We start from the raw sequence: 15861 nt of genomic DNA on the forward strand, positions 1-15861 counted from the left end.
AGTCAGCTGAGGAGTCGAACGAAGGGGATGAAGAGTGTCCAATACCCATCTCCTGGCTCCAGCAAATGGGGAGAGGTGAACCGAGGCTGCCGTTGAGGGGAGCAAGGGATTCCCTGTCCCAGGAGTAGTGTGACGTCCTTCCACCAAGGACCAGTGGGGGTCAGTAGGACAGAGACGGGAGGTTGGAGCGACATCTCCAGGTTTAAATGTGGTGCAGCTGTTTTCTCTGTGGATGCATGGAGGGCCCCCATGTGTTCGCACTGTTGGCAGATTGTGTCGCGGACTGACCTTGGAGGTAGCTAGGGACTAAAACGGAAGGCTTCAGGGGGAGGGGCGCCGTAAATAGCAGAAAAGAACTATAAGTAATTGAGAAGTATCTCGCAGTGAGTAAATTGGCCAACGGGGAGAGTAACTTAGCACGAGAAAGTCGCGTATTGAGCGAGGGTGTCTTTGGGGAATTTAAACTGTCGAGTAGAATATCTTAAAGAAATTAACGGTGCTGATATTGTTCTGTTTTGAAAAAAAAAAAGAAATTTAGAAATGCTCAGTCGAGAAGGATTTCTCCTTCACGGGACGGGGATTGAATATTGTTAGTGTAGCATTGAAACAGTTGTTGCACTTGGTCTCTGACCAAAATGGCGCTGCTGGGACAAATTATGGGACTGAAGGGCAGGATTGCCTCGGTCGGGGAGGATCTCTCCTTCACTGGATGAGAATAGTGCATGTTGGGTGTGGCGTTAGGGCAGATGCTGTACCTTGTTCCGAGTGAGAGAATGCTTATGGGACAAGTGAAGTAAAGAAAGAAGGGGGGATAAAAAAGGAAAGGGAAGAGGTGGGGGAAGGAAGAGAAAAAGAAAGAAAGATGGATATGTGGATAGGATTTGTTCAATGAGGTGTGAGAAAAGAAAATCTGGAGAGTGTTTTTAATTTGCAGATAGCTGGATAAGGATGTGAGGGGGGAGATGATGAAGATGAGAATACCAACGGCCAGCCACGCGTAGCGGCCAGAGAAAAAAGAAAGGTGTACGTGTATGTGCGCAGTTGGGTGTTGTCATCGGGGAACCTGCACCCCCAGCATAGTGGCCCCGGGAAGGTTGAGAGACGTGTTATTGAAAATACAGGTTGAGCGACTGCATGATTTAAGGTAGCCTGTGGACCTCGTTAGACAGGCACTGCAGTGCTATGTTGCACTGGGGGGGGGGGGATGCGCACCACTGAAGCACAGGCGGCCGAGCAGCTGAGTGAAAGGAGGGGGCCGGCCGGTGCAGCACCCGGTCCTAACAGGCGTGGTGGAACGAGCGGAGGATGAGTCCGAAAGAGGGGCCGCCCAAAATGGCTCTTAAAATTGTAGGAATGTAAACAAAAGACAGAAGAGGAGAGAAAACATATACACTCACACGGCAAGCAAAACAAAAAAATAAATAAATAAATAATAATTTTGCATGACACTTTCATCCTACACCTGCAGACCAAAGATAAACAAAGGTGAAAACGCGCACACAAAAAAAAAAAGAAAAAAGAAAATGTTTTTTTCCATGACACTTCCATCTTACACCTGTAAACCTAAGACAAACAGAGACAGAAGAAGAGGGAACGCACCCACCCACACTCACCTAACAAACAAGAGACCTTTTTTTTTTTTTTTTTTTCTTTCGTCCGCTTGTTTTGTTTTGTTTTGTTTTGTTTTTTTGTTCTGTTTTTTTTGGGGGGGGGGGTTTCTTACAACTAATCCGGACAATTAAAACTCCAGAGACTTTATCACTTTTCTTTTGGCATGCGATTAATATATTCTCGAAAGAGGGGCTGGCTCACGATTTGCGATTTTTTTCCCCCTTTTCTTCTCTCTCTCTCGTTGAAACGGTCAGTGCAGTTGGCAATCCAGCCATCTGAGAAACAATTCACCTGGCAAAAGGTGTATTTTACGATGTAAAAGACATGTCGATGGGAGGGGAGTGGAATGAGAGACGCTCAAGGGTACAAAAATAAGAATTGTCCCAGTCGTGAAGGATTTCTCCTCCACCGAAAGAGAACAAGAAATGGAAGTGCGGCATCCGAAGAACAGATGCTGCACTTTGATCCTGACCAAAAGGCCAAGAGTAGCGGTGAACCCGTGGAAAAAGAAAGGGAAAACAGGCAGCTGTAAACGACGAAAAGAAGAGAAAAAAAAGATAAGATCGTAGCTTATGGTGGAAGAACGTGATGACGTTAAATTGGCCATGACAGCCCGTGGGTGGCGAGGATACCAATGAAATTCCGATCTACAAGGGCAAACAATCGCCGAACAGCGGGGCGACACGTGACCCTATTGAACAGGCGCGTGGCCTTTGTGGAATCGGATTCAGCGGTTTTTATGTCCTCTCAAAAATAATTAAGTTAGGCATTTCTGTTTTTATGTCCTGTCAAATTCCATTAGGGAACAACCGAATGCCAACAGAGAAAGAAAGGCAGCTCCTTTTTTGGGTATATACCGCCTGGCGAAGATTTGACGGACAGTGATCCCTTAATTCTGATTGGCCAACGACCTGAAACGGGAAGAGACCCAGTCCACGCCCCCACAATATAAGCAGCGAGCCTTGAGAGATTGACAGTCAGAGAGTAAGAGAGTAAGAGAGAGAGCCTTGCTTCCTTGGGTCCGACGAACGTAGATTCCCTCATCGACTGTCCCTGTCAAGTAGATAATTGAGTTGTCTGTCGGAGAGAGAGAAGAGAAAACCTCGCAGTTAACAAGTGGCCAGTCCCTAACTAAACAGCTAACTGCGATTGTACCCTGATTGAATACAAAGAAGTTTAAACAAAAAGAAACGCTTATTGACTTGGTCTCTTCCATTGTTTTTGCATGACAAGTCTGTTTTAGGAAACCGGCCGTGACATCATCGCTGAGGAAACATCAAAACCGACAACCGGGGTCATTCCACCACTGGACGACGCGCGGGTGACGTAAGTGTCACATATATATATATATATAACCCTAACCCCTTCTGTTGTCCAGGGACGGGGCCGCATCCGTCGCTAACCTGGTTCACGGGAGCATACTTGTGATGTACTCTTGGCCGTGTTCATCGCTCCCGGCTTGCAGGACCATAGATGCAATCCAGCAGGGCTACATTCTTACTTGTCTAGTGGTGGACCCCTCAAGGGTGACCAGACTCTCACTGGTCACTGGAAAATATCTCTGCTGCTCAGGGCACGCAAAATGTGTGTTATATAGTTGTTTCATTAAAGAGTCTTAGAGAGAGACTATTATAAGTTATGCTTTTTCTTGTGAGAGTTCTTATTAGTAATGATATGAGTCTTAGTGAGAGTTCTTGTCTTATTACATATGATGTTGTATCTTAGAGAGAGAGAGATGTTGTTATGACATTTTATAACACAGACATATAATAACGATACAATTTACCTTTTTGTAGAAATCACAACACAAAGATGAGCTTTATCCAAAACACATGGTGAATTTATTTTCTGACGACCGGTCGTGACTTCCTCATTAAGAACTCAAAGTTTCACATTTTAGTTTCTGAAGTAACGTCTCGCTTCAGACGTCCGCCTGTCTCTGAGTTTTCTCACTGACTGTCTCTGACTCTCTCCGACTCTCTCTCGACCAACTAACTCCCACCTGCTATATTGAGAACTCCATGCATCCCGGCCACGTGAGCAAAATTACCGTGTTTCAACATGCGCGACTTTGCACGTTTTCGACATTGATTTCCCAATAACCTATTTTCCTTGTGTTGTTTCCACAAAGGAATTTAACCTACATATCTAATTTATTTAACTCATATTTTATTATCCACATTCTTTTAACAATTGAATAGTTTATTTATTATTTATTTCATCCGAATTAACAATTTACTGGACATTCCATTTAAACCTATTGTTCTTTAAAACTTATGTCCAGGGTTCGATTTCTGCTTTCTCTTATTTCCATTTTAACTAATCTCTCTATTTTTATACTTACATGAACAGGGGACAGCCCTTATCATGTAACATCCCTCCCTTCCATATTTCACAAAAAAAATGTATGCATTTTTAACTTTAGTACATTTTTTTTTTATTTTTACATCTACACAACCACACGGCTAGAAAGATCAGGCTAAAAAACACACAAAAAAAATCTCTTTTAGTCAGCCCTTCACGGCCGATTTCACAATTATTTATTTTTTTTTATAAGATCAGAACCTTTCTGATCTTTGTGGCATTTACTTTTTGGGTGTAGGGTATTCCTATAATTCACATCAGCTATTTTCCAGCCACCCATATGCCACAGACTAGAGGTTTTCACCTTTCTCGAAATGGACGACTTCCTTCGTCTCAAAAGTGCTCTGATCTCTCTTTCCGCATGGTTAGTCTTATCAAGTATGGCTTTGTTTTTTATTCTATAACTATCTCATACGGGACATACCAAAGCTCATATACTTAAATCTTTGTGGTTGGCTTCAGAAGTTTAAGATATACCTTTTTTTCTCTCATACGGATTCACTCGGATTTCCTTGCTTGGATTCTTGAAACTTCGACGAGGATTTAGAAATATCACCCCTAACTAACTAACACGTTTCCTGCGACCAACAACTTAATTGCGCCTAAATTCTATCTAATTGCCCGTTTTTTTTGTGATTTTTCTTTCCTCTCACCAGAGCCTCCAAGATCCAGCAGATATATCCCACATTCATGCGTCTCTAAAAAAAAATACAAGGTTATATCTTTCTTACGTAATCTACGGCATATTTTTGCCTGTCTCTTACTTCATTAAGCTATATGTGATTGCCTCGGGACTACCTCTCATCGGTTTACTGGTCCCCTTAAGAATTTTCGTATTCTTTCCAACGCCTGTTTATTAACTAAGCCAAGACTTACTACTTTGCTTGGAGTCGTTACGTGCAACTAGCTTATTTTAAGCACTTAATTAACCAGGTTCCCAAATTTTTCGTATAGGGGCACTTCTTGTGCTTATCAATCCCTACCAAGTCACTTTTCTTGGAGAAAAAATTTTAGGATCTCTAAAAAAAACAACAAAACCAAATGCTAAAACAAAACATATTTCTTACGGCGTATCACATCTAAAATCTCTCCAAATGCCCGTTTACGTAATTTTAATTCTTGTCCCCCTTCTAAAATTCTAACTGAATCTGTAAGCCAACCATACGTCTTAACTTATTTTCTACTAGATCATTTTAATCTAATGTAAATTTACGGATAACTTTGAATTCTTGCTGTGAAAATCATAACATTACATAAGACAATTTACAATATTTGTTCAACATCATAAAAACATTTTCAAAAAAAAAAAAAATACCTTAATACATTTAAACATTTTGCAACAGTTATAACTTTTTTTTTTTTTTAACAAAAAAAAAAAAAAAATCATCTGTAACAAAGAACAATTCAACAGTCTGTCCAAAACAATTGCCCCTTTTTTTTTTTCAAAAACAAAATAAATGAACACGCAAAAGCCGAAAAGTTCACTATGAACACAAAATGCATTTCAAAACAATTTACACGCCGTTTCATAGAGAGTACATGCGACCTTTGAAATTCCTGTTTTGATTGACAGATTAAATTCAACAATTCGTCCAAACGATTTCATATTGACACAGATCTTCTAATGACACTTCTACAAATTTCAAAACAATAACATTAGGGTGACACAGTCTCTGCCTTCGCGTGTATGTGTGTGTGTGTGTTTTTTAACAGGCCAATTCATTTATCAATGAATTACGTTTGGTGACTTGTTTACTATTTTTTTCCATTACTACGAATTTCTTTTTACGGCATATCGGCCTTTTCTTCTTTTTCTTTTTAATATTTCTTGTATCTTTTGTTCTCTGTGTGCGTGTATGTTCAAATTTTTTTTTTTCATTTTTTTTTTCTTCGCATTTCTGTGATCGTGTAATTTTTTTTCTTTTTCCGTGGTATTATTTATTCATTATTATTATTTTTTTTAAATTATGTTGGACCCTTTTAAAACGTTGTGTTTCTTTTTCTTTTTCGAATTCTGTGATCGTGTGATTTTTTTTCTTTTTCCGTGGTATTATTTATTTATTTTTTTAAATTATGTTGGACCCCTTTAAAACGTTGTGTTTCTTTTTCTTTTTCGAATTCTGTGATCGTGTAATTTTTCTTTTTCCGTGGTATTATTTATTTATTTTTATTTTTTTAATTATGTTGGACCCTTTTAAAACGTTGTGTTTCTTTTTCTTTTTCTTTTTTTTCGTGGTATCGACCCCAGGTTCGGTTTCTGCATCGCTGATGCAAAAGGTTCACGAACACCAAATTGAGAGTTGTTATATAGTTGTTTCATTAAAGAGTCTTAGAGAGAGACTATTATAAGTTATGCTTTTTCTTGTGAGAGTTCTTATTAGTAATGATATGAGTCTTAGTGAGAGTTCTTGTCTTATTACATATGATGTTGTATCTTAGAGAGAGAGAGAGATGTTGTTGTAATGACATTTTATAACACAGACATATAATAACGATACAATTTACCTTTTTGTAGAAATCACAACACAAAGATGAGCTTTATCCAAAACACATGGTGAATTTATTTTCTGACGACCAGTCGTGACTTCCTCATTAAGAACTCAAAGTTTCACATTTTAGTTTCTGAAGTAACGTCTCGCTTCAGACGTCCGCCTGTCTCTGAGTTTTCTCACTGACTGTCTCCGACTGTCTCCGACTCTCTCTCGACCAACTAACTCCCACCTGCTATATTGAGAACTCCATGCATCCCGGCCACGTGAGCAAAATTACCGTGTTTCAACATGCGCGACTTTGCACGTTTTCGACATTGATTTCCCAATAACCTATTTTCCTTGTGTTGTTTCCACAAAGGAATTTAACCTACATATCTAATTTATTTAACTCATATTTTATTATCCACATTCTTTTAACAATTGAATAGTTTATTTATTATTTATTTCATCCGAATTAACAATTTACTGGACATTCCATTTAAACCTATCGTTCTTTAAAACTTATGTCCAGGGTTCGATTTCTGCTTTCTCTTATTTCCATTTTAACTAATCTCTCTATTTTTATACTTACATGAACAGGGGACAGCCCTTATCATGTAACATGTGCATGACCCTAAGTCCGTGTGGCAACATCGTCGATTTCGGTCGTCACTCTGGCTTCGTGCTGGATCCAGTTTATCTCTTTCATCATCTGGCATCAGGGCATACCTGAAATAAACTGCATCCTCATTCAGGCCGGCAATCGAGAAACAAAGAAAAACTCTGGTTCATTTTCGTAAAAACCAAACCAAATAATTATTTATAAATCATTTCACACTTGTTTAAAGTCAAGTTCTTTGATCCGAGCTTTGTGATGCAGGTTGTATAGCTTAAGTTCATCTAGTTAATTTCCCAGCTAAGAACAAGAGTTTTTCAACTTCGCTCTTATGAGAGTTTCGCCCCCTCCCCCACGCGGGGCAAGGGCGATGTGGACGTCCCAATGCCAGCCAACAAAACGACCCTAATTCTAAAAAGACAAGCGTTTTTATAAAACTAGCCTCTTGCCCCCTCTGTCATTTGAAAATTACTTTTCTTTCCCCCCCCCCTCTGAACCTCTTTTTTCTCTTATATTCCTTTTCTTCAATCATGAACTTCTTTCTCTATTCCCTTCTTTCTCTATGACTATTTCTCTATGACCATATCTCTCCCTAGGTTCAATTTTATTTATCTGTCCAACTAACTTATCACTGGCTTGGTGGCCTGGTAGTTAAATACAACAGGTGGACCCAAATGACAACATCTCCCAGACACCAAAGCAGACATTTTGAACCCAAGTCATTGTTTCTATAATATTTGAATTGTTCTTTCTAAACTCAACCAGAAAACGATCCTGTGTTGTTTTTCTGCCAAACTCAAGAATCTCATTATCATATTTATTTATTTTTTTTCCCATTGAAATATTTTATTTCTTATGGACATTTTTGCCTCTTTTTATCGCTACATAAGTACAAAATGGAAATTAAAACCGCTTAAAGAACAATTATTATCTATTATCCTCCTCCCCTCCTGATAAAGTCCCAGGGATGTTTTCCTTTTTTTTTCCTTGATCCAATGTCACACCCCCTCTCCTATCTTCTCTTCCTCTATTTGAAAAGCAATACCATCTGGTATCGCCCGGAATCTTGCTACATATATATTATATACATGTATATAAATTAGAGTTGAGACGATTAATAGGAATCGGAATCGGGAATCTGAAAAATCGAAACTTTTTGAGGTATCAGAATCGGGAAAATTTGAGCCTGTTTTCCGATGCCAAAATCGATTCCTTTAATTATCAATTTGTTTTATTTTGTTTTTATAAAACGTCTTCCATTACTTGTAGTAATATAAAAATAATGAATATTTATTAATTTAAACTTCCAGTAAGACAAAAATCTCTAGAACACCCGCTCACAAATGTGTTTTTATGTTTGATAAAATACATGCACATTTAAGATGTGTTTTTACAATAATCGGGACAAAATAACAACTTTATAGTTAAATATTTAGAGATTTATAAAGAATCGGAATCAGTAATTGTATCGAAATTGGGAAAAATACAGAAATCGTCCCATCATTAATATAAATATACTTTTAAATATATATTTATATACGTATGTATAAATATACATATATATTTATATACATGCATATAAATATATAATTATAAACATGTATATAAATTAGTCCTCGCGCAAAAGAGCAGGACACAAAATGTTTTAAATAATAATAATAATAGAATAACAATAACAAAGACTTTCGCAGGCGAGGACTAGTATTGGCCGTAACCAGTTATACAATCCTTTTGAAATTTTCATCTCTATTTTTCTCATTATGTACTGAATATTTGTTAATGAAACCTATATGAAATATGTTCCTTATTAAATTTTAAAGATTTTCTATTCTGAAAGAAGTTTAAAAAGATTTAATCTAAAAAATGTTATTTTAAAGTTTTTGTTAAAAAAAAAATCAGATTTTGTCATTATTCAGACCTGTATTACAAAGAGAGGGTTGCAAAAAATGAGTTGTGATGTGAGGAGAAATACAAACTGAAATAGAGAGAAGGAGAGTTTTAAAATATAATCTTAAAAAGATAAGACATAAGTTAGAAAAGCATTTCATCCAAGGCATGAAAATTGTTAAACAAAATAGTTTTACTATAGGCTTTAAAATACAAGATTCAATTTGAAATTTATTTATCTTCAAAGTGCACTTTTATAAATTTTACAAAGTAAGGTATAAAAATTTAATTTAAATTGAATCAAAAAATTACCTTGGATTTATTTTATGTAATGTACATTTTGTTGCACTTTAAAAACATTATCTTTCATCTAGCAATTAATGATATAGATATAAAATTTTCAATGATTTTTTTAAGTGGATGAAATGCTTTTCTAACTTGTATACTTATGAATATATATTTATATACATGCATATAAATATACGTATAAATATAAGTTTTTATACATATATAAATATACATATATATTTACATACAAATATAAATATACGTATGCATATATATTTATATACAAATATACGTATACATATATATATTTATATACAAATACACGTATACATATATATTTATATACAAATATACGTATACATATATATTTATATACAAATATACGTATACATATATATTTATATACAAATATACGTATACATATATATTTATATACAAATATACGTATACATATATATTTATATACAAATACAAATATACATATATATTTATATACAAATACAAATATACATATACATATATATTTATATACAAATACAAATATACATATACATATATATTTATATACAAATACAAATATACGTATACATATATATTCATATACAAATACAAATATACGTATACATATATATTTATATACAAATACAAATATACGTATACATATATATTTATATACAAATATACGTATACATATATATTTATATACAAATACAAATATACGTATACATATATATTTATATACAAATACAAATATACGTATACATATATATTTATATACAAATACAAATATACGTATACATATATATTTATATACAAATACAAATATACGTATACATATATATATTTATATACAAATACAAATATACGTATACATATTTATATACAAATACAAATATACGTATACATATTTATATACAAATACAAATATACGTATACATATTTATATACAAATACAAATATACGTATACATATTTATATACAAATACAAATATACGTATACATATTTATATACAAATACAAATATACGTATACATATTTATATACAAATACAAATATATGTATACATATTTATATACAAATACAAATATACGTATACATATTTATATACAAATACAAATATACGTATACATATATATTTATATACAAATATAAATATATGTATGAATATAATTGTATATACATATATACATAAATATATATAAATATATATTTATAAATAATAAATTATTAAAAAATTAAATAATTAATTAATGAACGTTCGTTTTTCAAAAAAATATTTTATGTAGTCGCTCGCATATCCATGACTGAGTATATTACAAAGTTTGTTTTAATAATTCTTAAATAGTAAAAATATAGGCTTTTAATATTAATGCGAGAAAAAGCACGGTACTCATGCAGAGAGTGATCCATGCTGAAATAATAACGTTATTATTTAAAAAGTCATTTTTAACATGGGGAGGGGGCGTTTTGTACCTATTCTGTACTTTAACTTTACAATTGAATAAAAAAACATACCATAAAACTTTAATTAAACGTGGAAATACGATTTAAAAAATAGCGCGGATCAGAAAGTGCGTTAGCACCAAAAACTCAACTTATATAAATCTGTGTGTGTGTGTGTGTGTGTATGTGTGTGTGTGTGTGTGTGTGTGTGTGTGAAACTCGAGTCTTGGACTTCCTGTTTGTTGGCTTTCATGGCTCTTGTGAGCTGCGACGTTGTCTGGCTGTGGAAATAATTATATATTCTCTCATATTCTGAAGGTTATATATATATATATATATATATATATATATATATATATATATAGTAATTTATAAAATATATATGGCGATTAAGCTACACTGAATATTCTGCGTTTCATCCAACTATAAGATTCGTCAGGCTTATGCATAAGCCTGACGAATCCTATAGTTGGATGAAACGCAGAATATTCAGTGTAGCTTAATCGCCATATATATTTTATAAATTACTAACTAGCTCTACCTACGTATTGAGCACTTTTGAAGTAAATACTTAAAGTTTACGCATAAATCTATACTTTCGTATAGTAAATTTATGTGAATAAATGAAATAGTTATATATATATATATATATATATATATATATATTGATAAGGATACCTTAAACGGGCCTTATTATCGGGCTTGAAACCGACGGTACCAATGATCTGTCTCAACTAACAACTTTCTGTACAGAAAATATAAATACGCTCTTACATTTTGGATTTTTCTTTTAATTGAGCACTCTGCTGGAATTCTTTTTCCAAAAAAAAAACTAATCATATATATATATATATATATATATATATATATATATATATATATATATATATATATACACACACATACATACATACACACTTGTGACATTTCAAGATAAATTGACAGCAAAAATCGGGTTGTGCAAAATAACTTACTCGTTTAAATTATCAGTGATGTATCTCAAAATGGAAATAGTTTTTACTGCGATATCAAACTCTAAATGTTTGACTTGATTTTGAAGATCCTGAAAAACAAAAACAAAAAGAGTAGAAATATGACAACGATACTCCCTGCGTGGTCTGATCGTAGATTTGAAGAGACAGAGAATAACCCCAGGCATGAGAAATGTTTAGAGTGATAGAAGGAACCAATATTATAAGAAACAGAAAGAGCAATAGATCTAATAAATGAACTGTAAGAAAGATTTGATGAGAAAGAAAGTTATAACAAAAATTTTATTTCGCTTTCTGTATAAGTTTATAAAATGTGAAAAGAAGTAAAAACAAAAAGAGAAATTTTACTTCAAATTTTAAATTCGATGATTATACTGAAAAAATAAATAAATTCATTCCTTCTCTAAATGCTCACAGAGACATTGTAACATAGCACTGGTGCGTGCATGTAAATGCATGCGAAATGACGTCACCGGTAAAGAAAAAAAACATAAAAAAGAGAAAGAAGGATCACAAGAGATACGTGGAGCACAGAATGAGATAACGTTCAAGATCATGTGCGAGGCGTGAATGACGGTACATAAAACGATCACGTGAGGGACGTCACAGCAGGAACGAGAGAATGAGGAAACAAAAATTGTACAAAACATAGCCTCGTAGGAGATGTCCTTTTCTCTTCCCTGCAACCTCTATCTCACAGAAGAGATGTTGCGAGTTTGTCTCTGATGTATCGTTATTTTCATGGAAAGTGTTCGACTGAGCTTCAGTCTATGGTCCCCCCTCGCCAAACTTTCACAAGAAACACTCGTCTAGCTGAAAACACTATCAATAATTCCCCCCACTCTTTATCTGTGCCTAAACCTAAACGTAGATTCCATGAGCAAAGCTTCTTTCTTAGAAGTGCACGGCTGTGGAATTGTCTTCGGTTTTCCTGCTTTCTGACTGACTACAATATGGTTGTCTTCAAGTCTAACATAAACAAGTTTTTGATGAGCCGTTTTATATAAGTTAACAAATTTACCGAATTGATTACTATATTGTCCAATTTCTACTGTGCACTCTTTAACCCTTATCCTCGAGTGGCCTCTTGGCCTTGATAATGTGGTGATGTCTGTGTAAAAAAACAAAACAAAAACGAGTTGAAGTTCTTTCCTATTCCCGGTCTCCTTTACGACGAAATGTACAACGTGTTGGCTGCCAAACAACGTTATAACATTATTATGTACAAACGAATCGGCATTTATAAAGGCCACTCCAGGATACTGTTAAAGAGTTTGTTAGGAAGTTGGTGAGATGATGCTCCTCCTCCTCCGTCTCCTTCACACCATCATCACCACAACCATCATCATCACCACGACTACCACCATCAATACCACCACCACAATAATTACCATCATCACCACATTCACCATCATCATCACCACCACCATCACTAACATCACCATCACCACCACCATCATCAAGATATACATTAATTCATAACATTTTTCAGTTCTTGTTAAGTGTTTTCTGTACTTTGTTGGAGGTTGAGATCTATTAATTTCATCATCAATCAGTTTAACATGTTTTATACTCTGGCATGTGTTGGACGGCTTTTTAAAATTGACTTCAAAATTCTATTCTTATCCCTTCCTCCCATGTTTTCCTTGGTCTTCCCCCGAAGACTGACCCTGCTATCTCAACTGTTCTACATCACCCAGCCCAAGTCCATTCTTTCAACATCATATTCGATGTAACATCCGTGATAGCATGCATTAGAGAGCTTTTAGAAATTTACTTCCAAACTAACTTATCTCTGGCCAGGTCTTTATCCTACTTTCCCTGGTCCTGGATATGACCTTAAACTATATCCAGTGGTGAGGCCCCAGCTTGCGGGCTTTGGGAGTGTGGAGCCACCCTTTAATTACCATTGCTCCCAGGTCCACTCTGACTCGGAGTGGTAGTACCTGTTAGGGTCCCAACTATGGGTTAAATAGAAAATGATTTGAAAACAACAAATATATTCTATTAAAAATTTTTCTTCAAAATCTTTGGATTTGGCATTAAATAACCCGAAAAGGGTTGATATGCTGTAAAACAAAAACAACCAACCAACCAACCTACTTTTCCCTCAAATTTATCATCATCATCATCATCATCATCATCATCATCATCATCATCATCACAACCACCATGATGATTGGTAATGATGGTTGAAATTGGGATTATTAAACAGGATGGCTTAGCAAGAATTTGGTTAATATTGGACTTGAAAACAATCATGCTGTAGTCAGCTGGGAAGCAGCCCCACGATACTGTGTTTCACAGATGGGAAATAAACTTTGTTCATGGAAGTTCTGTTTAGTTTTTAGTACACAGGAGGAAAAGGAAAATTATTTATAAGCATTAAGAAATATAAGAAAGTGGTTGAATCAATATAGAGTTAGAGGTAGCAATAAAAATACATAGATTGTTAAGAGAGAGCTGAGTGACTTCTTTAATTTATTATAAGTTAGCGTTAATTAGAACAAAAATAGCATTTCGTTTTCAAACATGTACGAGGTGCCTTCAATAAGTTTCCAGACTTTTTCGTATAGGCACTTTTATTGATAGTACATACATGGAACTCTAGTCTCTTTCAAAGTAATCTCCTCCAGCTGTGATGCACTTGTTGTACCGTTCCAACGACTTCTGGAAGACCCCATGAAAGTCTTCTTGTGTGAGCATGTCAATGACCCTCTCCACAGCTTACATTCATTTCCTCGATTGTCTCATAACGATAGCCTCTAAGGTTTCCCTTGAGCTTAGGGAATAACCAAAAGTCACAGGGAGCAAAGTTTGGACTATAAGGAGGTTGAGGAACTGTCTTGATGCCCATCTTGGTCAAATAATTTGTGACAAAGATGGAGTTGCGAACTGGTGTTATATACTGGGTGATATGGCCATGACGTCTATTTTGTTAGCACCGTCTATATTCTAGCTATCCGAGATTTTTGAATATCTCGATAGATAGAGAGATAGTTTGTTTGTGCATATATGCATATGTTGCTGTAACTCGTCTAGTGAATGGAATCACCGCTGTTCATCTATCTATGAATAACGAGACGCTTTGTTATAAAACAATTTGATTTATTTAATAACAACATATACACATCAATACGGCGGTGAAGGAAAGAGAGTGTGGCGGGAAGGGTGTGGTTGCGACCGTGATAGGCAGTTGAGCGTCGTCTGTCCTTTTCTGCTGTCACCTCTCTCTCTCTCTGTAACACTGGTGCATTCACACAAATCTTCTGCATCTGAAGTTCTTTGCAAATAATTGTGTAAAAAGTTTTTGACTTGTAATGGGGGTATATTTAAATGCTGCCCACATCAGCTATATGTGGCACAAGGCCGGAAAGTGGGAACCCCACAGGCTCCCCTAAAGAAGGGGCACTCTTGCAATTTTAAAAATTGCCTGAGTAACCCCGTCGGCATTCCCCGGTCAGGGCGCCTCAAGCAGCAAGCAATAAACTTGCCCCGCCGGAAAGCCCGGTAGCAAGGCCTGGGAGGGTTGACTTCCTAGGTATTACCCAGGCGGCATACCTCAGTCCAACAGGTGCTGGGCTGGTTCCCGGCCCCTCACCTGTTGGACTGAGCGTCAAGTGATGAATCCTTGACGTGTACTACCCTGTCTCCCTGCAGCCGAAGCCACGAGGAGACACATCCCATCACAATGAACTTGTAATGGGGGGTATGAGACGAATGGATTCGCCAATCATTTTTATAACCAACGGCTGTGCTAAACAACCAATCAAAACGTCGCAAAATTATTATAAAAATCGTCGAATTTTGGATTCAGTCAGTTTGCCATTTGCTACGCCACGGACCGCATTTAATTCTTCACCGCCATCTTGGTTACTGATCTGAACTACGCCGCCATCTTGGTTACTCATCTGAACTACGCCGCCATCTTTGTTCAACATAATATCTCAGAACTTAAGAGGTTAACTACGCGACGGACTGCATTTGATTCTTGGTCGCCATCTTGGTTACTGATCTGAACTAAGCCGCCATCTTTGTTCAGCACAAATGTCTCAAAACTAAACAAATTGTGTTTGCAGTTCCAACACTGAATCAAACTGTGCACTTATTGTCTCTATATATATGAAATTCTTTATTTGGCCAATCAACTCTGGTGTTCTTGCTTCCTTACTCCTCCCACACCTCTCAT

The 15861-nt window shown here is 35.6% G+C and overlaps 1 protein-coding gene across 1 annotated transcript in view; it reads right to left on the reverse strand.

Moving 5' to 3' along the window:
* LOC145265366 (zinc finger MYND domain-containing protein 10-like) overlaps window positions 1-15861 on the reverse strand; it is a 124696-nt gene that overhangs the window by 53982 nt on the left and 54853 nt on the right. The window contains exon 6 of the mRNA XM_080121151.1: window positions 11655-11743. Coding sequence (XP_079977277.1) covers window positions 11655-11743 — 89 coding nt within the window. The remainder of the gene's footprint in view (window positions 1-11654; window positions 11744-15861) is intronic.

The sequence above is a fragment of the Euprymna scolopes genome, chromosome 40 (genome assembly GCF_053919585.1).
Source record: "Euprymna scolopes isolate OS-2025 chromosome 40, ASM5391958v1, whole genome shotgun sequence".
Lineage (NCBI taxonomy): Eukaryota > Metazoa > Mollusca > Cephalopoda > Sepiida > Sepiolidae > Euprymna > Euprymna scolopes.